We start from the raw sequence: 21778 nt of genomic DNA, 5'->3' as shown, positions 1-21778 counted from the left end.
GCTACTTGCAATGACGCCCTTCACAAGCGAAAGCTGTTAGCCCTGAAGATGGCCCATGCTCAAACATGACTCAAGCACTCACAGACCGAACATGGCGCAGCAGTCGCTCGGATGAGTCGAAATGATTGTACTCTATATTGTCTGTATGGCTGTAATTATGCCTTACCGCTATACATGCACAGACATGCTGTAGACTACTCTATGGCTACCCCGAAAATACACGTCACAGACTTCCCGATTTCTTATACGTGATGCTTCACAATTCACGTAAACCTAATTCTTCCTCATCAAACTCATCCTGGTAGAAGGACCTCAGGGTCTCCAGATATTCGTGTCCTCCACTGCCACCATACATAATCTGCTTGAGCCAGCCCTGCATGGCGTAAATCTGGTCGGTAAACTTCTCAGCGTCAAGACGAGCCTGCTGAGTTTCGGCGGCTTTCTTCTCCATCTCGACGGGGTCTTGCTCGCTGTACGCGGCTAGCTCAGTCCTGAGATTCTCGAGGTCTCTGGTGAGGTCGGCATGCTTCGTAATCAGTGTCTTGCGGTCGCCACCTGCGAGTGATGAGCATGAGTGCAACAAACGGTAAATTGGTAATCACCTGTCTCCATGAGTATCTCCTCATCGTCAGTGCGAGCTGCACCTGCATCGTCCACTTTTGCCTGAAGTTCGGCTACAGTAGCGGTTGCCTTGTCGAACTCCTCCTGGGCCTTCTTGAGAGCAGCATCTTTGGCTTTCTTTTCGTCGGCTGGAAAGCTCCAGTACCAGTTGCCGCTACCAATTTTCTCGACACGAATCTTGTTGTCGTCTGAGAGCGCCTGGAGGTAGTCCTTGACTTGCATGCCGTTGATGGAGGAGACCTGCGGTAGCGTCTTTTCAAGGTCCTTGATGCTATGGGCCTGTGCCGTCTTGTGGAACCAGGCAAGAATGGATGCTGCTTTCTGCGGGTTGGGCTGAGTTTTGGGTGCCTGCCGAAGTTAGTGAGTGGTAGAGTCGAAATCATGTCTGAACTGACCATTTTCGCCGGACTTAGATGACAGATGCTCTTGCAGGGGAAATGAAGTAGCAAGTAGACACGAAAAAGCGATGACCGTGATGAGCGTGTGCAAGATTGAGGTTGCAAAATTCTCGAAGCGCTCTTGATCGCGTCTTCGCGCTTGAAGGAAGGCACGCTAGGTCTCATCTGCGGAAGGAGGCAGGCACGACTTCAGCTCAACTGGAACCCCGCTCGCATCAATACTGTTGGCACTAATCTGCGACGCCCGGTAGTCTTGCTGAAGTAGAACTTGAATATTCCGACGCGAAGATCAGATCTGTGCGTTCGAACGGACCTACAAGGTGGTGGTATACGCATGGCACCATCTGTGGCTCATCAAGTCCTCCTCGTTAAATCTTCCGACTCTAGGTTGGCTTGAACGATTTCCCCGCCTTGAGACATTGCCCTCCCACGTATCGCGATGCTCAATCCAGATCTTCCTCCGAGTCTTCCTCCTCTTCAGAATCATCGAAGGACGACGACGACCCGTCGGATGAACTCCACGTCACGTGTTTCTCTGTCTTCTTTTCCACAGGCTGCGTCTCTTTATCAACACTTGACTGCTCCTTCTCTTTACCATTCCACTGCTTCTGCGCACCACCCTTCTTCGCCTTCTTCAGACTAGTGAGAATTTCATGTTCATGTTCCTCAGCTGCTTCGGTGAAAGCCAAATCACCCGTCTCGCCCAATGCATCGCGTGCTGCCTCTTCCACCAAGATACACAGCGCAATGAGCGCTGTTTCGTTCAGACCTCTCCACGTCCTTCGCATCAGCTTGCGCGAGAAGCGGCATCGTCGTCCAGTCTTGACCCACAGTCTCTCAATGTAAGCTTTCATTGCGGTAGCGAGATCTCCACTGGGAAGTTTTTGGTCTGGAGGTAACTTGTTGTGAGCGGGATAGTAGTCATCTTCCTCATATCGTATGGGCGCATTCTTCCGCTTGAAGAGGACTTCATCTGGGCGCAGTGGTTTCCTGGATGCCTTGGGATCAGTGATGTGGTGGATTAGGCCGGTTCGGGCGACTCTGCCTATAGATTTTCAGATCAAATATCTTAATGATGATCTTGGGCATCTCTTACGTTTGACGGCATCGTAGACGGTGGATCGGCGCTTGCGGAATTTCGTGCGTTTGGATTTTTTCTTGACAGTAGCCATGCAAGATAGCTTCGGGATGTTACCGTTGTCGTTGTGCTAAGGCAAGGCCGAGTGTAAAGGTAAGCGGCTCGCTTGCAAGGATTGAGCGCCGTCTGGTGAATGTCTTGCGGCTGCAGATCCCTGTCGCGTTGTGGATGCCAGGCTACAACGTCATAATCCTCTGCGCATTCTTCTTTCCCCTCGCCCTAGCACACACGAAGAATGTAGTCGCATATGAACGCCCAACACGTGCTCGACCGCGCGTACGGCTTCATTCCCAACCATGTCCTCAAACGCGCCTATGCCTCCCGTCTTACCTACGCGCTGCAACCGTCTTCGGCCGTGACCTTCAGCCAGCACCTACCCGCTGCCGACAACCCACGCGAGCGCATACCGGCGCACATATCCGGAGTCAATGCGCTGACGATTGACAAGTTCGAAGGACGATATCTGCTTTCTGGAGGTGCCGACAGCTCGATCGCGGTATGGGATCTCGAGGCGCAGACCACAGCAACCGAGGCGGGAGAAACATATCTCCCTCTGACGGCGGTGAACAAGACGAGTGAAGAGCATAAGCTGGGCATTACACAGATACAGTTCTATCCGTTCGATTCTCTAGCTTTCCTGACGTCCTCGTACGATCACACCGTCAAGCTCTACTCCAGCGAAACACTCGCGACGTCAGCGTCTTTCGATCTCGACTCAGTCGTGTACAACATCGCCCTGTCGCCTATCGCATCGCACCTTCTCGTCGCATGCGCCACGCAACACCCCAACGTCCGCCTCGTCGATCTGCGTTCCGGCGCAACCACACACAGTCTAGCGGGCCACTCTGGCGCAATCCTCTCTACAGCATGGAGCCCTGTGCGCGAACACATTCTCGTGAGTGGAGCTACAGACGGCAGTGTACGCTTTTGGGACGTACGCCGCAGTGTTGGCGAGCTGGGCGTCTTAGATCTCGAGGACTCAGTCGGCGTACTAGGGAAATCTACGTCGTTTACTCGCAGCTCGACCAACGCCCAAGCACATAGAGACGCCGTGAACGGGCTCGTCTGGACAGAAGACGGCAAACACCTAGTCTCCTGCGGCCACGATGCGCGAATACGGGTCTGGGATACAGATACCGGCGCTAATACCCTCGCAAACTTTGGCCCTATGGTCAAGAACTCTGGGCTTGCGCCACGTATACCCGTACTTGCGCCTACACAGAACCTCCAGCCAGGCGCTGACCTCATGTTCTACCCCAACGAGCACGAAATCCTCACCTACGAGCTCTTTGACGGCAAGCTTATCCGCCGTCTACGCCGCTCACAGCAGCCCCAGACGAACAACCCACCTAGCACGTCAGGTACAACCGCAAAGGGACAACGCAATGTCAAGGATAGAATCACAAGTCTAGCTTGGCGACCACATCATGTAGAGATGTATTCTGCGCATGTCAATGGCAGCATAGCGGCATGGACGCCGCGAACGGAAGAAGATGCCGAAGCAGACGAAGACGAGGAAATAGAGCGGGAGGAGAAGGAGGTGGATAAGAAAAGGAAAAGAGGTGTACTAGATGAGATATACCAAGGGTTGACCAAGAAGCAGATTACATTTGGCAACATGGGCTTTTAGCCAACCGATAGTAATATTGGGAAGATGATTTGAATCCAATCGCTCAGATCGTTATATTACAACACATGATTTCCGCTACGTCTCTTCATATCCCCGTTACATATCATCATAACAGTACAATACATGTCCATCATCTTGCAATCCCAATCTACCTCTCCGTCTATTCCAATGTCTATCCAGACCCAAAATGCGGTAACCTAGCCGGAACAAATGCCTCATCATCAGCTGCCCCTCTTTCGTCTTCCTCCCTCACCTCGTCTTTAATAGACAGCGGCCGATTGGGTGTAACAGCTTTACTCGAGTAATCGCTCTCATCCACATAAAACGCACTACTATCCGGCATCGTCTGTGTATCTACAAAACTGGGGAAAGGAATCGCTTCGGTTTGGTCCATCGACGGCGCAGTCTCGCCAGCGGGCGTGCGTACAAGCGGTGACACAGTGGAGTCTACCGTTGTCATAAATCGCGCTGGCGACGGAGAGCGCGGCGTGCTAGACTTGGTAGAGAGAGGTTGATCGGGCGCTAGGCCGCGCTTGACGGCGAGTTGCTGCGCTTCCTGCCGTTTACGACTGACTTCCCTCTCCTCCTCTAGACGGAGACGCTCTTCTTCCTTTGAGAGTTCGTCCAGCGTGGGGGGAACTTGTTCAATTGTTTCCGAGACGGAGCGAGCAGAGAGCGGCGGTTTGTCCGAGTTGCTTGTATTGCGGGAGGAGAGTGTGCGCGTAGACACGCGGGATGCAGAGGGGCGCTTGCTCTTGCTTGAGCGGGCTTTGTTGCTACTCGGGGTGTCTTCGTTCCACTGGCCGGTTGTGCGGCGCTCGAGGGCGATGGTGAATTCGTCGTCGAGGGGCACGGCGTCTTCGAGCTCGTCTTCACTTGGGAAGATGTCGCCTCGCGAGCTGAGAGAGTCGGTTGTGTGGCCCGAGGTGTGCGTGTTGCTTCGCTGTCGACGGTGGCCTTTGTTCTCGGGCCCGTCGAGCGCATCCTCGTCGCTGTCCTCTATCAGTGGCTCTTCCTCCTCACGGTTCCTTCTTGTTGCGCCTGGGTGCTCTGTGAGGTCTGCGGCCGAGGGCTTGTATCGCAGTCCTCTGCCGCCAATCTTGAAAGGCAACCGTCCCAAGAAGCCAAAGTACGACGAACTCGGGATAAGAGTCGGGTCTTGGGCACCATCTCGTGGCAGCGTCGTGCTTTTCCGGCGCGGTGTATTATATCTTGGGTCGCGATTTCGCTGTCCATAACTCATGCCGCTCTGTCGGCCAGGCTGCGCAGTTGCGCCATAATTGGAAGCGCCGCCGAGGAAGCGGTCGAGGTTGTCGCTGCCCCAGCCCAGTAGGCCGTCGTTCTCATCGTCCTCCCAGTCGTCGTAGAAGTCGAAGCTGACTTCTGCCCGACCGCGTGATCGCCCGCGATTGCGCCGGCGGTCGTTGTGCGCTGGGAAGCATGGCGCCGTGCACGCGTTGACGCATTGGGTAATGGACGAAAAGCATGGGTTAACGTAGCGCTGCGTGAAGCCGTAGATGTTCTCCTGTGCCGATTCGTTTGCGTGCTCGAGGTTCTCTGTGATCTGATGGAGCGTGCGATTCCACCGCGGGTCGCTGCGACGGTACATGGTGACGATGGCGATGACGGTGACTAGCACTCAGTGGAAGCGGGTGGGTATTGCGTGGAGCAGCAGAGTGCTGCGATGCGACAGCGCATTGGCTTCAATAGGACAGCAGGCGCATTCACGCTGACACAGTGAGGTATGACGACGTGGTCGATGAGATGCGGCTCGGTTGGCGCTCTAGGTTCAGATTCCCCAGCCCAGCCCGGTCCCAGCACCCCACATCAATCCAGCCTTTCACCCCCACAGTCCTGCTGCTTTCGGCACATCCCTTCCGACCAATCCTACAACGAACCATGCGATACATCCGCTTCCTCAAAAGTCCTCGCGTAGTCGCTGAAAAGGGCACGTCGAGAAAGCAAGTCCACTGTCTGGTTACTATCACTTCAGACCTGGGAGATTCCTTTCTCCCTTACGATCTCCAGCTAGCAGCAGAGTTGTCAGCAACCACAGATGGGTCAGAAGAAAGCGTGATAGTATGGTCGACCGTGCAATGGACAGCCGGCATGCGCAGTTTGCCCGTCACTTTCCCGCTCCCTAAATCTCAAGCTTCTCAGTCCAGTTTGCGAGTAAGAGTGGGTGGGGAGCCGAAACGAACACACGATGATTTCGCTGCCATAGCAGAAAAAGGTGCTCGGGGTGTTGTATCTGCCTGGAGCCCACCTTTCGCGTCAAACCAAGATGCTCTGAAATTGGTTGAAAGACGGTTCAAGCTGCCAGATGGACCCATCACTACTATCTGGGAGGAGACGGGAGAAAGCATAGCGAGGCATCTATGGTATGCATCTTCGCATCACAACACAATCTGTTCTAGGTACTGATCATACATCTAGGGACGCTGGCATCACTCTCTCATGCCAAATAACCGCTCTCGATAATCCAAAATCCAGCTTAGCCGAAGCTTTATTACCATATGGTCTTGCATCCGAACCTCATCTGAATATCCTCGAACTTGGCACTGGCTGCGGAATGGTCGGCATTGCAATCGCTCAGACTGTCTCCCACTCCAAAGTTCTCTTGACCGACCTTCCTGAGGCTAGAGAGATCGTTGAGCGTAACATCGACTCGGCGGTCAAAGCACCAGGTGCATCACTCGCGTTCATGGAACTGGACTGGAATGCAGAGTTACCTGGCGAAGTACAGTCTAGCTCAGAACCTCTCGATCTTGTTCTCGCTGCTGATTGCACGTACAACCCAGACAGCAGGTATGCCTCCTCTCACCCACTTCACATGCCTGAAATACTGCTGACTTGCAACTACAGCCCCGCATTAGTCAAAACGCTTACACGGCTCTCCAGAGCAAACCCTAGAGTCAGGATTGCCATCGCAATGAAAATGCGCCACTCAAGCGAAGAAGTATTCTTCAAACTAATGTTCGATGCAGGATTCCTAGAGACAGACAAGATGGAGTTTCCGTTGCCAGGAGATGTTAAAGTTGGCGAGGAGACTGTGTACTTGCACGTCTACTATAGGGCATTCTTTGTCCCTACCTAGGCAGGATGTCAGCTGCCTTGGGTATCACTAGGTACTTTCCCCAACTCTATGAGTACCTCGTCTATCCATCTGTCATCCCTTGAAATGTATGGCAAAAGACGTGTATAAAAACTATTAGTCAGGGCGTATTGTAGGCTTACAAGGCTGCTGCAAGGTAGCCAGCCTGCTCGTGTCGTACGACATCAAACCCAGAACAAGGCACGCCAAGTCCGTAAAACCCAGACGGGATTTATCGCTCTAGAAAGTCTACATCAATCAGTAAAAAAAACACACAACTTCCAAAGAAATCAACATGCGTCCCCATCTCATCTCATCTCTACAATATAAACCCGAACATATCAATCATCACACACCCTCGTACCCACTCCTCAGCCTTGCCCGTCCCAAATCCAACATCCCATCACACTGACCCCCACACCTTTTCCTCTCCACCCCCTCCTCAAGTCAAATTATACTCCCCGAAGCTGACCACCCTAAACCTACCCTAAGTAGCAAGTCTGCGTGGGGTCCGTCGAACCCAGCACTAACAGCCACTAACGCGATGCTGGTAAGCACTTCCAGCGCTAGCGCTTTCGCAAGGACTACGCCGCTACGCCGCAGAACACTAGTACTCCGCTAGCAGATAGATGGAACGAGCGGCTTCCGCAGGTAGTGAGGCGTGCTGATTGTGGCGTGATAGTGCTTCGATTACTAGTTATCATGCGCGGCTTTGATGTAGTCTTGCTGCGCACATCACAAACTAGTTAGTACACACGTGAAGCTAGCGGTGTTGAGGTCAAGGTTCACAAACCATTCATATGATTATTGTAACGACATCCACTCGTATATACAGTCTATCATGCTATGTACAGTTGATTATCAAGTCCCGCAACAATTACAGTACTAAGTTGCGCTGGCGACCCGTTCAAGCATGTGTTGATTCCTACCCACCCTTGTTACTACTACATACAGTCTTCAGGGCGATATTTTGTATGTCAGGCGACGCGATTTGGTTATGAAGGAGTTGATGGCTTCGGTGAGGGCGTTGGAGGGTCTTGTGCTTGCCTGGGAAGGTCTGTCAACATTGTCGTATTAGGATTAAGGTTGGAGGGTGCTTACGTCTGGTTCTCCGTCTGGCGTAGCGGCGCGGTTTACGATGGCTTTTTCGGGCTCGGTCAGGAAGTTTCTTATTGAGCTCTTGGCGGATACACGGGTTGTGTTTCCATAGCCATCGTATTCTACGATTTCTTCGCTGGGGCTTCGGATGGCTTGTTGTCGGGCTGCTTGTGCGCGTCTTCTGTTCGACCGCATTATCAAAGTTAGACTGAAGGCGAGGAGGATCGTGACGAAGCCTGTCTTCATGTTAGATCTTTCCTCGAAGATCGCAACGTGCTACTCACCCAGCACTCCAAAAAGGATGAACAGTGTCCTTGCTAGGGGAGTCAAGCCTTGCTGCGGCTCGACACTGACGGCGGTGGCCAGACTGGAAGGTATGGCTGATCCGGAAGCTAGGGGTAATGTTCGAAGCCCAGAGGATGAAGATTGTCGTGTCGTGACAGCTTGTGGCGCCAGGATAGTTTGAGTGGACGATTGGGCATCTTCTTTCCCTTGTGCTGTTCGCGTTACGGTGACGAAAGTAAGAACTGGAGGCAGCGATGAAGACTTTGTCATTTTCGAGGACGCTGTCGCGGTTGTAGTAGAGATGACCAATGTCGGCGGCGGGGAGAAAGAACTCGTAGAAGATTCAGTGGCTGTGGCCATGCTCGTGCTCACTGCCGACAAAGACGAAATAGTTGGCACAGCCGTTGAACTGGAGTCGCTCAGGATCATGAAAGACACTGCAGAGACATCCATTGTAGGCTTCGGTTGATTCTTTCCCGGCATGGGCTTACCCACTGTAATCGCCGGAGTTGCAGACAGTGCGGTCGAAGTCTCAGGGGTTGCGAGAGGTGTCACTCCAGGCGTCGTCAACAGTACAGGAGTTTCTGAAGAGATCAAAGTTAACACTCAGTGCATGTCTCCAGGGCACTTTCTTCACCTGAGACTTACCTTGGTTCATGCCAGGTACTGTTTCCAACGAAGGGTCGCCCTGATTGACACCGGGAAGCGCATCGTTTTCTTCCTTTACGAAAGTGTCCGCCAGAAGTCCTGGGACTGCAGTTGAAGCAGGTTGGGTGGCCATGACCTCGTTCATCGCGATAGCGTCTGCTTGCTTGGTAAGGGTTGGTCTGATGGTAGATGCTACAAAGTTAAGAGGTAAGGTCGAAGTGACATTCATCGATAACGAAGGCGCGGTGAAAGCTTGAAATGTTGTTCCTTGGCTATCGGTAGGCGTCGGCACGGCCAGTGTTGAGAGGTGTTCGGACTGCGATGGGAGTACACCCTGTGTACCCATAAGAGAGCCCAGTGACTGTGGGCCTTCCGGAGCTTCGTTCCTGCTTGCATTCGATTGCTGAAATCTTGTCCTGCCTCTCCCCGAGTTCATGTCCCTATTCTCTTCATTCTCATCCTCGGCTACGATGGGCGTAGCTGCCATGCTTGGATCATTACGGCGTACCAGCACCGGTGGGGTATCATATGGTCTGCTCGGTGCAGCCATTGCGAGGTAAGATTCCCATAGAGGCAAAGAAGATTCGCAGCACGCGAGGATTATGAAATGGCAGTAACGCGAGTGCCATACCCCAGCCGGATAATAGTGGTTCCATACAAAAAGTACCAGATGCCAAAAACGTGCTGAAGCGGGTGAACGTTTCGGTGTGGGCTGCTACCATGAGATGCGGTTGGTCGAGAGAACGCCCACCGCGACTTTTCCGTACCAAACATGACCGGCACGATCCCTGTACCAGGGAGATCTGTCGCCTATTTGAGACCATGTGGTGCACCAGCTACGGTTTTCGGGGTATTGTATCAGCTTCATGGGGTCCCTCCAAACGTGCGTTTGTTTCGTAGAGGACGCCAAAGTTTGTGTCGACACTCGAAACGTAGCGCATGCGGCGGGAACTTCGAGACCGGTCTGAACAATGGATGCCACTGCGATGGCCGCGTGGTACGTATCTAGTTGATGGAGGCCGTCCGTTTGATGATACAAGAAAAGGAACGGTAGCCTTGCCATGAGCTCACATAGGTCAGATCTACAGATAACTTGTACTCTGGATAGCCCACCAGCATATTGTTGATTCTCGCCATGGAAAGTACTCTCACATATTCGTCTCCTGCTCGCGATCAGAAACAGTAATGATGGACTTGTTCATTATGGAATTGTCGCGACATGTTCGACGGTGCCAATGTAAGGCATCCTCAACTCCGACTCGGCAAACTCATGCAACGAGCGTGGCTGAGCCTGGCTTCGGCATTCGTATCCGGCCTCACGCAGCGAGGTGTAGTTCAGCGGTATTCTCGCATCCGGGATGGGGGTTGTAGAGCAGGAGGACCACTGGACGTTTAGCTCGCGGGTGTATCGGAACCAGCCTCTGAGGCCTGGGGGGCGCGGCGAAGTGGATCAACCCAACAGCCGTCCGAGTCGATGATGCTTGCCGTGCGCCACCTCAGTCGAGGTCCATATTCTCTTGTCGCACACTTATCGTTCGTATTTTGGCATTTCCGCAACATGATAATCGCGTGTACATAGCCGCTGTCGTTGTTCTTTTCGCACGTGTACCCCCCGAATGGCCGCAGGCGACACGCCCGAGCGCGCGGTCCCGGAAACCATCGACCTCGAGCATGGGACCAAACGCGACCCTTCCCGCGACCGCGTCGCACCGAATGGTCAGAACTTAGAAGTCGTCGCACCGCATCGCCAGTCCAGTCATACCCCGCCATGGAGAAAAAGGTTCAGCGCGCGCACGCCGGCACCCGTCGCTCGTTGGAGCCGCAAGGTTGTCGACTGGGTCAGAGGGCCGAAGCCTCCGAGCAGATACACGATTACGCCTTTTCTTGAGCGCTGGCAGACGCTGCCTGTGCGTTTGCTCGCGCGGCTGCCAGAATGGCTGCGCATCTGCGTGTATGCGGCGGCATGCATCGTCTGGATCGTTGTCTTCGCGGTAGTCATCAGTGACGGCGGGCTTCCCTCTGACATTGGAGGGTTCGGGGCGCCTGTCAAGCTGTCGTGTGTCAACAATCTGTGGTACGCCTTCCCCTCTTATACCCCAAGCTGTCAGCACGGTACTGATCGTCGCCAGGCCTTCTCCAGAGAGCTGCGGACCCGACGGCCGCAACTGCTTCCCCTTCTCCAACGCCTCGTTCGCCTTTGTCTGCCCTGCCGGTTGCTCGAGCGCCCAAGTCCTAAACCCTCGCGCAATCGGTCCGCAAGTCATAAACTATCGATCGTTGGTGGTTGGCGGCACTCCAGATTCCCAGGATGATGGGCTTGTATATCGCGGGGACTCGTTCATATGCTCGGCGGCCATCCACGCGGGAGTAATCAGCGATGGCAATGGCGGTTGTGGTGTTCTCTCGTTGGTAGGAGAGCGCGACAGCTTCGGTGCTGTGACACGACACGGCATCAGCAGTGTTGGCTTCGACTCGCACTTTCCAATGTCCTTTATCTTTGGGGAGGCCTCGGCCAAATGTGAGGACCCGCGCTGGAATCTGCTTGTTCTCTCGACCATCTTCACTGCCCTGTTCGGCATCTTCACCACGAGTCCTGCGACGTTCTTTGCGCCTATTTTTACTATATTGTTCTTCCAGACCGGCATGGCGTCAGATCCGCCCTCGTACTCGAACTACGCCTCTTTGGCCTCTACAACACTTGGTCGGTTCTTGCCTGCTGCGTTGGCTGCCGCTCTCTTTTATCAATTCAGTGTCCGCAAGTCTTTGCGTAATTGCAGGGCGCAAATCGAAAAGACCATACTCTGGGTAGGCGGTGCCTGGGTCGGCGCACTCGGGAATTACACATTTGAACGTATACCCATACAGCGACTCACAGGAAACGACATCCGACAACAGCCTGGTGCTATTACAGCATTGGTAATCATTGTGCTGATCTTATTTGCAGTCGTTTTGTATCAAGCATGGTGTTTCCGCAAGGAAGGGCGACTGCCACGCTATCTTGCACTATACGCTACATTAGGCCTTGGGCTGGGTATCCTTGCAGCTATGCCGAAGCTTACACTTAGGATACACCACTACATAATCGCTCTCCTACTCCTCCCAGGTACTGCACTGCAAACACGCGTGAGCTTGCTGTGTCAAGGCCTGCTAGTCGGACTCTTCGTCAACGGCATTGCGCGCTGGGATTTCGACTCTATACTACAGACAGCAGCAGCGCTGAGAGGGGATGGCCAGCTTGGATCCGGCATTCCAGCTATTGTTGAGCCCGTGGTAAATGGTTCGAGCATCACGTTCGCATGGGAGAGTCTACTCCGCGGATACCAAGGGGTCAGCGTGGTGGTCAACGATGTGGAAAGGTATCGGGGCTCTGGTGGAAGCGATCAAGGAAGCTACACTTGGAGTCGTTTGGTTGATGGGAAGGATGAGTACTTCAGGTTTGGATTCATCAGTTATCAGCTGTTCGGCAACGTAGCATATAGCGACTTTACGAGAGCGGGTACATGGTTCTCGAATGGGACCTGGTCTGGAATTCCGCCAGGCCGTACATAACAGAACCCAAATGAAATCGTCCCTGGGTTGTAGAGACCTGTTTGATATCTTCCTTGTATACCTCGTTCCTGCAGATGTGACCAATGGGCCACTAGCGCGTTTACGTCACCGTTCAGTACATGGAAACCTGGGCTTCGAGACAGGCGATCGGCATGTGTAGGCGATGATCCAACGGTTATACAGGCACGTCTTGGCCAACCGCAGCAGTCATCACGCCCTCGCCTGCGACAAATCAGGTCTGGCCCAGATTGTTCTTTCTGTTTTGGGTGCGGGGGTAGTCCGAACACGGCAGTGGACATGACGTCACACCAACAGAGCCGAGTTGCTCCAGGGCTTGAATGACCGCGCCTGCACTAGGTCATTTTCCGCAAACACCATGCATTCTCTCGCTCTGAATCCCTACTACCTCTGACCTTCTCTCTCTACCTTCCGGAGCCTCAAAGGCATGGATTCACCCCCGAGACGTGAAGCGCCGGCTGCTTCCAAGCGAAAACCTGTCCCCTCGCCGATCGCACCTGGGCCTTCGCTTGAGCCAGAGCGCAAACGCCAGCTTACCAGTAGGCTGATACCGGATGCCTTTCTCATTGCCACTCTCTTGGCAGCCTTTACTATTTCCTGGCCGTTACGATGGGTTATCTCTGGAGCGCCCCTACTTGTCTACGCCATCCTACTAGGCGAGGCTTATGGCCATCGTATCTTACCCTTCGTCCCCGTCTGGACCATCTTTGCAACTGTCAACTTCATCTACGCAGTATGCGCGACATCATGGCTTTTATACTGGGTATTCTGGTCCCTCTGCTGGCCTGTACTCCTCATTACCTGCCTCTTCCAATTTGAAGCACCTGCTGCACTGGCACGCCGCACGCTACGAAAGACGTTCCTACGAGATTTGCACTTCATCAACGATCAAATAGCCTTCTTTGACCTGCCTGCTCTCGAGATCGACACCGAAGTCAAAGGACTTTTCGTCGTCCGCGGAGTTACACTGTCACTCTCCACAATGACACTTGTTGCCCATGGAGTCGAAGCCGGGATAAAGCTCGCTGACGACATTGAACTTGGCATTCAAGTCGACAAAGTCGTCGTACCCCTCTTCCGCGAGATAACCGTCGACGATGTGTATGCGAATGTGAAGGGTGGGGATTGGGAGGTCACTTTCGGAGACGTACAGTACGGTGTTCCGGAGCCAGATGACGACGAATCCGTAGTCGTTACCAACACTGCCATCCTCAGAGCGGCAACGATGAAAGGTGGCGCCAACGGCCGCCCGGCCGAGATGGTCAGAAACCTCACGGCGGGGAAAATCCCGACCGAGGCTGAAGATACCAAATCCGCATTCTCATCCGTCAAGAAGATCTCACCAGATGAGGAGCGCGCCCACACAAAGTACAAAGAGCTGGTACGCTATATCAACGACACAAGTGCCATTACAAAAGCAAAGGAGACGCTGATAGAGGCCTCGAAAGCACGAGCTGAGGCTGGCTCCACCGACGACGAAAAGGACACAAAGAATACCAAGAAATCAAAAGAAGAACCGGGAGTGCGCTTGGATATTGAAAATCTCGATGATTTTCGGGCAGCGATCTGTACCCAGATCCACGGGCAACCCTCCATACCTCACCCACCGACCAAATCGATCAGAGTCTCCACTCTTCGCAAAACATCATACCCAAATGTTAAGAAATTCTTACATCGGCTACCCTTCCTCTACCGCTTGATGCTGAGCCCCCTCTGCTATTTCCACCCCGTCAAGTTCAAGTCCGTCACCGCAGCTGGCTCAGGAAAGTGGTTCACTGTCTTGATGCAAAAATACTTCTTCAAGCATTACTCAGCCCAAGATGCCGAGATTCGTAGATTGGAAGCGCGGATATCAGCCTGGTGCGCAGATGCCAACTTCGCTGTAGAATTGGGCCCGATTGCTAGCGAAGCTCACTTCCCCATCAACACCAACTACAACATCACGACCCACTTTAAGATCTCCGATGTCATGGCTTACAGGATTCTTCCCGATGCCGTCGAACTTAAGCAAGTTGTACGATTAGGAGGTGCTGACGCTGTTCTCACAATTCCCACATTCCTGTTTCCACACCATGAGCACATCTTCCCGGAGAAGAAGAGCGACTTCGACCTGCTTGAGATGGAATCCGCCATTAACGAAGCTGAGCCTACTCCGAAGCAGATCCGGGATCGTAAAGAGCTCGGAAAGTTACAGAGAGACGAGGCTTCCATGCATGTCAACGCACATGCCCATCTCCCAGCCCAGTTTCATCAAGACCTTCTCAACTTTGTCGCCGCGATTGTGAAAGCCACCAAGGTCATCGAGTCGGACAAGGACTTTGAGGAAGCCAAGGTCCTGCGTGAGCTGAAGCGTGTCACCACATCTGACAGCGAAGCTAGCAGTCTTGCATCAGTCAACACCAACAGCAGCGAAGTTTCAGGAACCACACTGAATGCCAATGAGGACAATGGTTTCAAGGCATTCTTCAAGAAGGTGGACTCTGGCTTCAAGGACGCGTCGAACAAGACCATGGTGGGTATGCGCAAAGCAGGCCAGAACACTGTACATGCCATGGCCAACGACCGCTGGATCGCGCGATTGGTAGGCAAAGTGACTAGGAAGCTGGAGAAGGCTCAAGGTGAACTGGGATACAGTGGAGAGGTCCCGATCGCTCTGGCTAAGTACCGCGAGCGCCACGAATTCGAGCAGAAGCTTTTGCCCTGAGCTAGAGAGATTGGGTGTTGGAGATATTTGATGAGTTGCATGATACCCCCTTGAACTCCACGTGTTTGAGTAGTTCACCTTCGGACTGGATTACGAATTAATGTCTGCCTAAGATCTGAGGACTATGACTAATAATGGCATGATTCTCCCAAAGTACTTTGCCGTTGCAGCTAGACTAAGTGAGAGCCTTCGGGATTGTTTGTACTATGAGCGAGAAAGCATATGCTCATACTTTCGACCATTTCAGCAGAACTGCCGCCAGTACTACGGGTAGCACACTGACCAGCTCTCCCAAACCAGCAAACTCAGGCGGTATCCTCGCATGCACGAACGCGCCCGCACCTAACAAAACAGCGAAAGTATTGTAAACGAAGCTCCATCCGAAGTTGAACGCAACTCTGTGTATCGCCTTCCTACTCACATTGATAATAGTCAGCACACCCGAAAGGCTAGGGCGGACAAGGATGACATCAGCAGCGGATTGCGCGATATCAGTACCGCTTGAGACATGGACGCCGACAGTAGCTTGCGCGAGAGCAACAGCGTCGTTCGTCCCGTCGCCTACGAACATGACAATCGACTTCCGCGATTTGCCAGTTGATGGCGTTGTAGAAGGTACTACGAGGAGATCCTTGATATACCTTTGTTTATCTGCAGGCGAGCAACGAGAGCGGACGGTATGTTCCGAGACGTTGAGCTGCGCGGCAATGGCTTTGACAGCGCCGTCGTCGTCGCCAGATAGAATGTGGACGTTGATGCCACTACGTCGGAGATGGTTGATGGTAGAGGCTGCATCAGGTCGTAGCGTGTCTTGCAGACCGAAAACGGCTACGAGCGCGTTGCCGATGGTGAAGCAAACCGTAGTGAATCCTTCGGATAGCATGGAACGGACGCGCGGCTCGTCGGACAGCTCGAGCCATCTCGAGTTACCGGCGCGCAACTTCTTACCATCGACCGTTCCTTCAACACCTTTACCAGTTACGATTTTAGTATCCGATACTGTTGATGCTGACACTCCTTGCGACGCGAGGTGTGTCGCGATAGCTGCCGACACAGGATGTTTAATGTTCTGCAGCAAACCAAGCAAAAGGGACTTCGCTTTCCCACCTTCATCCACATAATCCTCCCGCACTACCACTAACTTCCCTGCCGTCAAAGTACCAGTCTTGTCGAACACCACATCCGTTGTTTTGTATGCGACTTCGATACTGCCCGCTGTCTTGAAGACTACACCGCGTTTTGCTGCGACACCGGATGCGACGACGATGACCATGGGGACCGCGAGGCCGATGGCACAGGGGCATGAGACGATCAAGACTGTGATGGCATACGTGATGGCTTCTATGGTCGCTTCGGAGCCTGATTGATGCCGTACAGCAACGCCGATGCCGACCCAGATGACGAACGTGATGATTGTCAGTGCGACTACGACGGGAACGAAGTAGCTGGCTACTGTATCAGCAATCTCTTGGATCTTCGGCTTGGAAAGCTTTGCCTCGTCTACCATTCCTGCAATAGTCGTGATGGTGTTGTCGCCAGGCAATCGGGTGAGGCGGACAGTAAGCGTTCCGCTTCCGTTGATTGTACCAGCGATGACGGCGGACCTGGCGTACTTCTCTACAGGTTGGGCTTCGCCTGTCAACATCGACTCGTCGATCTCAGAAGAGCCGGAAATAACAGTGCCGTCCGTGGGGATGCGGGTTTCTGGCGCGACCCTGAAAGTATCTCCGTATTGCAAGAGCCTAGCATCGATCTCTCGCTCTACTGCGTCCTCATCGACTAGTATGGCAGTGGGAGTTTGCAGGGAACGGATACTGATAGACTCTGCCGCCTTTTGGCGCGCCAGCGATGCCACCCAGCGGCCAACCATGATGAGCGTAACCAGCAGTGTACTCGTCTCGAAGAATTCGCCTGTCGATAGAGGTTTCCCGCTGACCAAGAAGCCGAAGGAAACAACCGAGAAGATATACGCGGCACTTGTACTCAGCACGATGAGTAGATCCATCTCAATGACCTTCGAGAAAACCAAAGCTTTGAGAGCCTTCGGATAGAAGGGACCAGCGATGACAACCTGGACAATAGTTGCGAGTGCAAGCGATGCGGAGCCATACGCAATTTCGCGCTCGGGAAGAGGAGCCCATGCCATAACCAAGACAGGAATGGTCAAGATGGCGGAGAGTAATGTCAACAAGCCCATGTTGCGGACATGTCTGCTACCAGCCTCCAAGGAAGAATCAGGACACGGTGGTGCGAGTTGCAACGACTGGCTCCACTCGTGGCCCATCAGGTCCCTCGATCCGATGACCTTCGCATCATAATCAATACGGATGCTCTGTTTGCCCAAGCGACGCACACCCAGCACTCCGTCCGGCCACTGTCCATTGACCAAAGCTGCAGGATCGCCCGAGCAGATGAAATCCAGACTACAGCCTTGATTCGACACGATCTCGCATCTGAATTCGGTTGTGCGGTGCAGGTGTTTGACGACATCGTCGGCGGTCGCGAAGTTGGTGTCGATGTCTAGCTCGACGCGGGCGAGGACTAGGCTGGTCTGCAGTTTGCTGACGTAGTTCAGGCTGCCTAGGGTTCGTTGGAGCTTTGTCTCGCATCCTGTACAGGTCATGCCTGAGACGCTGATGGCAATGTGTTCGCGTGTGACGCCGCCTTTCTCGACATCGGTGTTGTCGCCTGATAGCTCGGTCGTGTTCACCACAGCCGCTGTCTTGTTGCTGCAACACTTTGACGTGCTTTTTGGTGGACAACAAGACGCGGGTTGGGGAGAGGAACAAGCCTTTGGTGGCGACGAGCAACAGGAGGATTCCGGCGGGGATATGACAGTCTCCTCACTGTCAGTATTCTCGGATGCGCAGCAGTCATCTTTGGTCTTGCCGGTGCAAGAAGATACGGGATCAGCCTTGTTGGAGCTGCTGCTGCTGCCGCCGCAAGCTCTTGTCCCGGATTCTACTGGCATAGACGATGTACGACATGACGTCTTCGGCCCCGGTTTCGCGCGTGCCGACGATGAGCAACACGAGCTCTTCGGCTTCGGGGCTACAGGTTCCGATGGTGAACTGCAGGAGTTGGCGGGCTTTTGTTTTTCGGGTGCTGTTGAAGAGCAGCAAGACTTAGATGCTTTCGAATCTTGAGGATCGGATGGTTGACAGCATGAGCTGGGTAGTTCTGTGTCCTCAGGTGCCGATGTTGAGCAGCACGAGTTGCTCGGCTTGACCTCTTCCACTGGCCGTAGTGAAGCACAAGATGCCCTCGCTGTTTTCGATTGTGGAGTTGTTGAAGATGAGCAACACGGACTCTTTGGCTTCGCTGTCGCATCCTCAAGGTTGTTGACGGTAGCGCAAGAGGTAGTAGGCTCGGAACTGGAAGGAGCGAGTGTTACATCCACTTCAGGCTGAAAAATCGCCATCGCGCTGCTCGACGTCTCTGTTGAATGCTCGATGGTAACTGCAGAAGCGACATTCGAATTTGCAGTAGATGTTGCTGCCGCATTCTTGGGGCCACAGCAACCTCCTCCGCACGCCATGGTGAAGTCGTTGGTTGACAAGGTGAGGTGTTGAAGGTATATTGCAGTAAAAACCACGGTCTGAAGAGTCGGGGTCTACGCTTGATGGATGAGACGACCTACTTACCTTAATGAGCTCGATATGTCACTGCTTTCACACTTGGCGCATGCACTACTCTCTCGCTTTCCTGACGCTGCATCGCCAAAAGTGATACTGCCCATCGATCTAGATTTTCACTACTTCAAATGGACTTGCGCAGGTAACGTTATATGCGCGACGACAGCAAGCAATGCGTCTCCGTGGTACCATTAGCCTCAGTGGTGGGAAAAGACGCATCCTGCGCGCAAGAAGCAACACGTAGATAGGCTGCAAGTCGAAATTATCAATTTGGACAAGTTCCAGTCAAATTGAGACATAGAAATCAATCGCAAGCTCGAAGGGCAAACTAGGAGATAGTTTCTTGACGCACGTATCGGCAGCAGCATTTGAAGTCCGACGAGGCTGGGCCCACTCGTTCGTTCCTCGGGCCTACATCGGCAACCTTAAAGCAACCAAACATAGTAGAGGGAGGGCAATGTATACAACGCTTATTCTTTCTACAGGCTTTGAAGCATTTTCCATCTCCGCCGATAATGGCTCAAACAAGTTCGCACTCAATCAAGCTCTCTTGCGAATGCTTAACGGTCCAGACACGGACGATCTTCAGTCCGAGCTCGGGTGACTCCAACAGCTGGCTCCATTGCGAATACGTCCGCTCCTTCGAAGAGAAAAGGGTGATCATCATCATATCCAATGCGGTGGCTTGCCAGTCCGCGCCCTTGTCTGGAATCACGTTCTCGTTGATAAGCAGTTTGCTGTAGCCTTTCTTCATCGCGCCAGCAACTTGCTTCAGAATGCTCTTGCACACGTCGTCGGGCCAGTCGCGCAGAACGGAGTGCATGTAGTATGCTTTCGCCACTAGAATTCCATTAGCGTCTGAAGGGTAAGTCCTGCAGCTGCCAGAAGTAGCTTTCAATGGTCGCCCAGTATGAAAGTCATACTCCATGCATTCGATGCTGGGACCAAATCGCTCGATTCCATCAATAACAAAAGGTCGACCCCGCAGCACAAGTCAACCAGGTACCTGAGGATACTTGGTTCTAGATGCGTCGTAAGCATACGAGTCTGGACTTGGCCTTGTGGTAGCATACCTGAAATCTTGGACGTCATGACCGTAACCGCCGCCAATGTCTACCAACAAGACGGCGTCTTTGGAGTTATCCATGCCGTCAATCAACTGGTCTTGAACGGGGTAGAAGTTCGCATCCATCCAGCTTGGTCGACCCTGACGATAGCCACTCATGTGGTTGTTGAATTGCTGACCCAAGAGCGGGTGTGTATCCAGGTACCGGAGCATGTCAAGCTCAGTGTTGAAAGCACACTAGTAAGGCCCACTGGTTATGTCTGAGGTGAGCTGGTGTTTTTCTGTAAGTACTCCGAGAACTTGCCGTAAGATTGGTGGGCTCCAGCGCCACTGATCTGATTAGCCTAGTACCCAGATTGAGGGCGCAACAGTCACTGGAAGTATTTACAGGGCTGGGTAGGCATCTCCAATGATAGGGATAGCCAAAGCATTCGAGAAGTTTGTGGCCATGTACTCGTCACTGTCGGTCTCGGTAATGTAACCCATGGCTGCAATGTGCCTCATCAGGCGAGCTACCTGTGTAAGCGAGGTCACGGAATGATTCGCTAGTATGCAAGCTTACCCAGTAGTATTAGAGTTAAAATTTTATCCAGACTGGGTCTCGACGACTGGCTGATCATATTGTCGATGGTAGGTGCTTTCTGCTTGATGTTCTCGCTGGCTCAGCCCGCTGACGCTTCGTGTAGATATGTGGCTACATCATGCTTGGCCTCACGATAGCAGCCGTACAAGCTGCAAACGGATGCCACTTCGCCGTACTCAGCGACGAGGAAAAGTCCGGTGCAATATTTTACACCCTTGCGGGCTTCCCTCCCGGTATATTTTCGTTCAGAATCCCCAAACTGGCCGTCGCCGCTCTCGTGACGAGACTCAACAACCCTAGCCGGAAACATAGGATATTCTTGTGGGCTATGACCAGTGGTTGCTTGTTAATTCTGCTTGGCTGTGTCATCATCTTCTTCGCACAGTACACGCCTTCTCGGTCACAGTGGGACTTCTCCGTCCAGGGTACTTGCTGGAGCCCATGGATCTTGATCTACTACGCTGTCATAGCCGGAAGCAAGTTCACAGCCAGTAAACCTGGTACACAACTGACTGTCGCAAAGCCATCTCCGCCATCGTGGACCTCTACCTCGCAATGTACCCCACCGTTGTTCTGTATGGACTACAAATCAACCTCAAGAAGAAGATAGCCTTGAATGCTGCGCTTGGACTGGGTTCTATGTAAGCTTGCGTATGCTCGTCTCGGAACTTTCGCTCACATTTGGGATAGTGCGGCAGCCGTAGCTGTGTACAAATCGACTCGACTTCCAGTGCTTGTGAGCCCTGACTTCGAATGTGGGTCTACTCACAGCTGAAGTTGAACTAGGCAAGCTAATCCTGCGGTACAGACGATACGGCCGACATCACTGTCTGGACCAGTATCGAGGGAAACTCTATCATCATCGACGCCTGCATACCGACTTTGCAGCTATTGTTCGACCGCATCTTTGGCCGGGGAGAATTTGGTAGCTCACGCGGTGAGCAAGGTCCAAGTGGATATATATCGCGTAGTCGATCAGGTGTGAAGCTCGCTGCAATCGGGAACAAGACTCTTCGATTAGCCAAGCAGCACGGGAAGTCGGGCGTATCTGAAACAACCCTGGGCCACGATAGCCAGGACAGTATCTTGAGCCTAGGCCTTCGGAATGGTAGCGAGGAAAGTAAAGTGGAGCCAAACTCAGGCATTACGCGAACGCAACACTTGACGGTCGAGTGTGAGGATGTTACCGAGCAGACAAGGCCGAGTTACAGTCCTTGCGACACACGAAGACAGAAGTAATATGGAGCCTTAGTAGTAATCTGATGATTCGTCTCATCGAGACTGGGACCTTGCAAAGACAAGCCGGGTGAA

General features: G+C 53.1%; 13 protein-coding genes across 13 annotated transcripts; 5 read left to right on the top strand and 8 right to left on the bottom strand.

Annotated features, from left to right (window-relative positions):
- Positions 1 to 256: 256 nt before the first annotated feature.
- Positions 257 to 1019, bottom strand: BKA58DRAFT_403752 (Mnd1 family-domain-containing protein; the record flags this gene model as incomplete). The annotated part of the gene is made up of 3 exons (XM_046171805.1): positions 257 to 555; positions 603 to 969; positions 1017 to 1019. 3 exons carry the CDS (start codon positions 1017 to 1019, stop codon positions 257 to 259), a joined length of 669 nt encoding a protein of 222 aa, XP_046023576.1.
- A 304-nt stretch (positions 1020 to 1323) lies between these two features.
- On the bottom strand, positions 1324 to 2249 carry BKA58DRAFT_214410 (uncharacterized protein). Its single transcript, XM_046166116.1, has 2 exons — positions 2116 to 2249; positions 1324 to 2064 (listed from the first exon to the last, which is right to left on the bottom strand). The coding sequence occupies exons 1-2, from the start codon at positions 2189 to 2191 to the stop codon at positions 1463 to 1465; spliced, it is 678 nt and encodes a 225-aa protein (XP_046023575.1). The 5' UTR covers positions 2192 to 2249; the 3' UTR covers positions 1324 to 1462.
- A 77-nt stretch (positions 2250 to 2326) lies between these two features.
- On the top strand, positions 2327 to 3873 carry BKA58DRAFT_214408 (WD40-repeat-containing domain protein). Its single transcript, XM_046166115.1, has one exon. The coding sequence runs from the start codon at positions 2405 to 2407 to the stop codon at positions 3785 to 3787; it is 1383 nt and encodes a 460-aa protein (XP_046023574.1). The 5' UTR covers positions 2327 to 2404; the 3' UTR covers positions 3788 to 3873.
- On the bottom strand, positions 3874 to 5568 carry BKA58DRAFT_214407 (uncharacterized protein). Its single transcript, XM_046166114.1, has one exon. It carries the CDS (start codon positions 5394 to 5396, stop codon positions 3960 to 3962), a length of 1437 nt encoding a protein of 478 aa, XP_046023573.1. The 5' UTR covers positions 5397 to 5568; the 3' UTR covers positions 3874 to 3959.
- A 54-nt stretch (positions 5569 to 5622) lies between these two features.
- Positions 5623 to 7367, top strand: BKA58DRAFT_364647 (putative methyltransferase-domain-containing protein). Its single transcript, XM_046168854.1, has 3 exons — positions 5623 to 6168; positions 6224 to 6595; positions 6653 to 7367. Exons 1-3 carry the CDS (start codon positions 5687 to 5689, stop codon positions 6882 to 6884), a joined length of 1086 nt encoding a protein of 361 aa, XP_046023572.1. The 5' UTR covers positions 5623 to 5686; the 3' UTR covers positions 6885 to 7367.
- Positions 7368 to 7458: 91 nt separating this feature from the next.
- Positions 7459 to 9544, bottom strand: BKA58DRAFT_214382 (uncharacterized protein). Its single transcript, XM_046166113.1, has 4 exons — positions 8913 to 9544; positions 8264 to 8848; positions 7983 to 8215; positions 7459 to 7928 (listed from the first exon to the last, which is right to left on the bottom strand). The coding sequence occupies exons 1-4, from the start codon at positions 9460 to 9462 to the stop codon at positions 7839 to 7841; spliced, it is 1458 nt and encodes a 485-aa protein (XP_046023571.1). The 5' UTR covers positions 9463 to 9544; the 3' UTR covers positions 7459 to 7838.
- Positions 9545 to 10288, bottom strand: BKA58DRAFT_214377 (uncharacterized protein). Its single transcript, XM_046166112.1, has 2 exons — positions 10026 to 10288; positions 9545 to 9978 (listed from the first exon to the last, which is right to left on the bottom strand). Exons 1-2 carry the CDS (start codon positions 10047 to 10049, stop codon positions 9628 to 9630), a joined length of 375 nt encoding a protein of 124 aa, XP_046023570.1. The 5' UTR covers positions 10050 to 10288; the 3' UTR covers positions 9545 to 9627.
- A 103-nt stretch (positions 10289 to 10391) lies between these two features.
- Positions 10392 to 12505, top strand: BKA58DRAFT_364646 (uncharacterized protein). The gene is made up of 2 exons (XM_046168853.1): positions 10392 to 10986; positions 11042 to 12505. The coding sequence occupies exons 1-2, from the start codon at positions 10529 to 10531 to the stop codon at positions 12459 to 12461; spliced, it is 1878 nt and encodes a 625-aa protein (XP_046023569.1). The 5' UTR covers positions 10392 to 10528; the 3' UTR covers positions 12462 to 12505.
- Positions 12506 to 12823: 318 nt separating this feature from the next.
- Positions 12824 to 15328, top strand: BKA58DRAFT_214189 (uncharacterized protein). The gene has a single exon (XM_046166110.1). The coding sequence runs from the start codon at positions 12907 to 12909 to the stop codon at positions 15181 to 15183; it is 2277 nt and encodes a 758-aa protein (XP_046023568.1). The 5' UTR covers positions 12824 to 12906; the 3' UTR covers positions 15184 to 15328.
- Positions 15222 to 19030, bottom strand: BKA58DRAFT_214209 (E1-E2 ATPase-domain-containing protein). Its single transcript, XM_046166111.1, has one exon. The coding sequence runs from the start codon at positions 18719 to 18721 to the stop codon at positions 15410 to 15412; it is 3312 nt and encodes a 1103-aa protein (XP_046023567.1). The 5' UTR covers positions 18722 to 19030; the 3' UTR covers positions 15222 to 15409.
- Positions 19031 to 19338: 308 nt separating this feature from the next.
- Positions 19339 to 20097, bottom strand: BKA58DRAFT_441910 (S-adenosyl-L-methionine-dependent methyltransferase; the record flags this gene model as incomplete). The annotated part of the gene is made up of 3 exons (XM_046173865.1): positions 19339 to 19770; positions 19825 to 19840; positions 19892 to 20097. The coding sequence occupies 3 exons, from the start codon at positions 20095 to 20097 to the stop codon at positions 19339 to 19341; spliced, it is 654 nt and encodes a 217-aa protein (XP_046023566.1).
- A 41-nt stretch (positions 20098 to 20138) lies between these two features.
- BKA58DRAFT_441909 (uncharacterized protein) lies at positions 20139 to 20370 on the bottom strand (the record flags this gene model as incomplete). The annotated part of the gene is made up of 2 exons (XM_046173864.1): positions 20139 to 20214; positions 20273 to 20370. 2 exons carry the CDS (start codon positions 20368 to 20370, stop codon positions 20139 to 20141), a joined length of 174 nt encoding a protein of 57 aa, XP_046023565.1.
- A 215-nt stretch (positions 20371 to 20585) lies between these two features.
- BKA58DRAFT_441908 (uncharacterized protein) lies at positions 20586 to 21706 on the top strand (the record flags this gene model as incomplete). The annotated part of the gene is made up of 4 exons (XM_046173863.1): positions 20586 to 20958; positions 20991 to 21108; positions 21158 to 21222; positions 21276 to 21706. 4 exons carry the CDS (start codon positions 20586 to 20588, stop codon positions 21704 to 21706), a joined length of 987 nt encoding a protein of 328 aa, XP_046023564.1.
- Positions 21707 to 21778: the final 72 nt, after the last annotated feature.

The sequence above is a fragment of the Alternaria rosae genome, assembly GCF_020736505.1.
Source record: "Alternaria rosae strain MPI-PUGE-AT-0040 chromosome Unknown BKA58scaffold_7, whole genome shotgun sequence".
Classification (NCBI taxonomy): Eukaryota; Fungi; Ascomycota; class Dothideomycetes; order Pleosporales; family Pleosporaceae; genus Alternaria; species Alternaria rosae.
Note: the sequence above shows the minus strand (reverse complement) of the source record. Positions and strands in the feature narration are given on the sequence as shown.

What these genes read in the sequence shown, in the direction of transcription:
- BKA58DRAFT_364646 (XM_046168853.1), top strand. Translation starts at nt 10,529, where the DNA reads ATGGCCGCAGGCGACACGCCCGAGCGCGCGGTCCCGGAAACCATCGAC. An exon ending in TCGTGTGTCAACAATCTGTG is followed by an intron (nt 10,987 to 11,041) that starts GTACGCCTTCCC and finishes GATCGTCGCCAG; the next exon opens with GCCTTCTCCAGAGAGCTGCG.
- BKA58DRAFT_364647 (XM_046168854.1), top strand. Translation starts at nt 5,687, where the DNA reads ATGCGATACATCCGCTTCCTCAAAAGTCCTCGCGTAGTCGCTGAAAAG. An exon ending in AGCATAGCGAGGCATCTATG is followed by an intron (nt 6,169 to 6,223) that starts GTATGCATCTTC and finishes TCATACATCTAG; the next exon opens with GGACGCTGGCATCACTCTCT. An exon ending in ACGTACAACCCAGACAGCAG is followed by an intron (nt 6,596 to 6,652) that starts GTATGCCTCCTC and finishes TTGCAACTACAG; the next exon opens with CCCCGCATTAGTCAAAACGC.
- BKA58DRAFT_214189 (XM_046166110.1), top strand. Translation starts at nt 12,907, where the DNA reads ATGGATTCACCCCCGAGACGTGAAGCGCCGGCTGCTTCCAAGCGAAAA.
- BKA58DRAFT_214377 (XM_046166112.1), bottom strand. Translation starts at nt 10,049, where the DNA reads ATGGCGAGAATCAACAATATGCTG. An exon ending in CGAGAATCAACAATATGCTG is followed by an intron (nt 9,979 to 10,025) that starts GTGGGCTATCCA and finishes GACCTATGTGAG; the next exon opens with CTCATGGCAAGGCTACCGTT.
- BKA58DRAFT_214209 (XM_046166111.1), bottom strand. Translation starts at nt 18,721, where the DNA reads ATGGCGTGCGGAGGAGGTTGCTGTGGCCCCAAGAATGCGGCAGCAACA.
- BKA58DRAFT_214410 (XM_046166116.1), bottom strand. Translation starts at nt 2,191, where the DNA reads ATGGCTACTGTCAAGAAAAAATCCAAACGCACGAAATTCCGCAAGCGC. An exon ending in CGTCTACGATGCCGTCAAAC is followed by an intron (nt 2,065 to 2,115) that starts GTAAGAGATGCC and finishes GAAAATCTATAG; the next exon opens with GCAGAGTCGCCCGAACCGGC.
- BKA58DRAFT_214382 (XM_046166113.1), bottom strand. Translation starts at nt 9,462, where the DNA reads ATGGCTGCACCGAGCAGACCATATGATACCCCACCGGTGCTGGTACGC. An exon ending in CATCCTTTTTGGAGTGCTGG is followed by an intron (nt 8,216 to 8,263) that starts GTGAGTAGCACG and finishes ACATGAAGACAG; the next exon opens with GCTTCGTCACGATCCTCCTC. An exon ending in CGCCAGACGGAGAACCAGAC is followed by an intron (nt 7,929 to 7,982) that starts GTAAGCACCCTC and finishes AGACCTTCCCAG; the next exon opens with GCAAGCACAAGACCCTCCAA.
- BKA58DRAFT_214408 (XM_046166115.1), top strand. Translation starts at nt 2,405, where the DNA reads ATGAACGCCCAACACGTGCTCGACCGCGCGTACGGCTTCATTCCCAAC.
- BKA58DRAFT_214407 (XM_046166114.1), bottom strand. Translation starts at nt 5,396, where the DNA reads ATGTACCGTCGCAGCGACCCGCGGTGGAATCGCACGCTCCATCAGATC.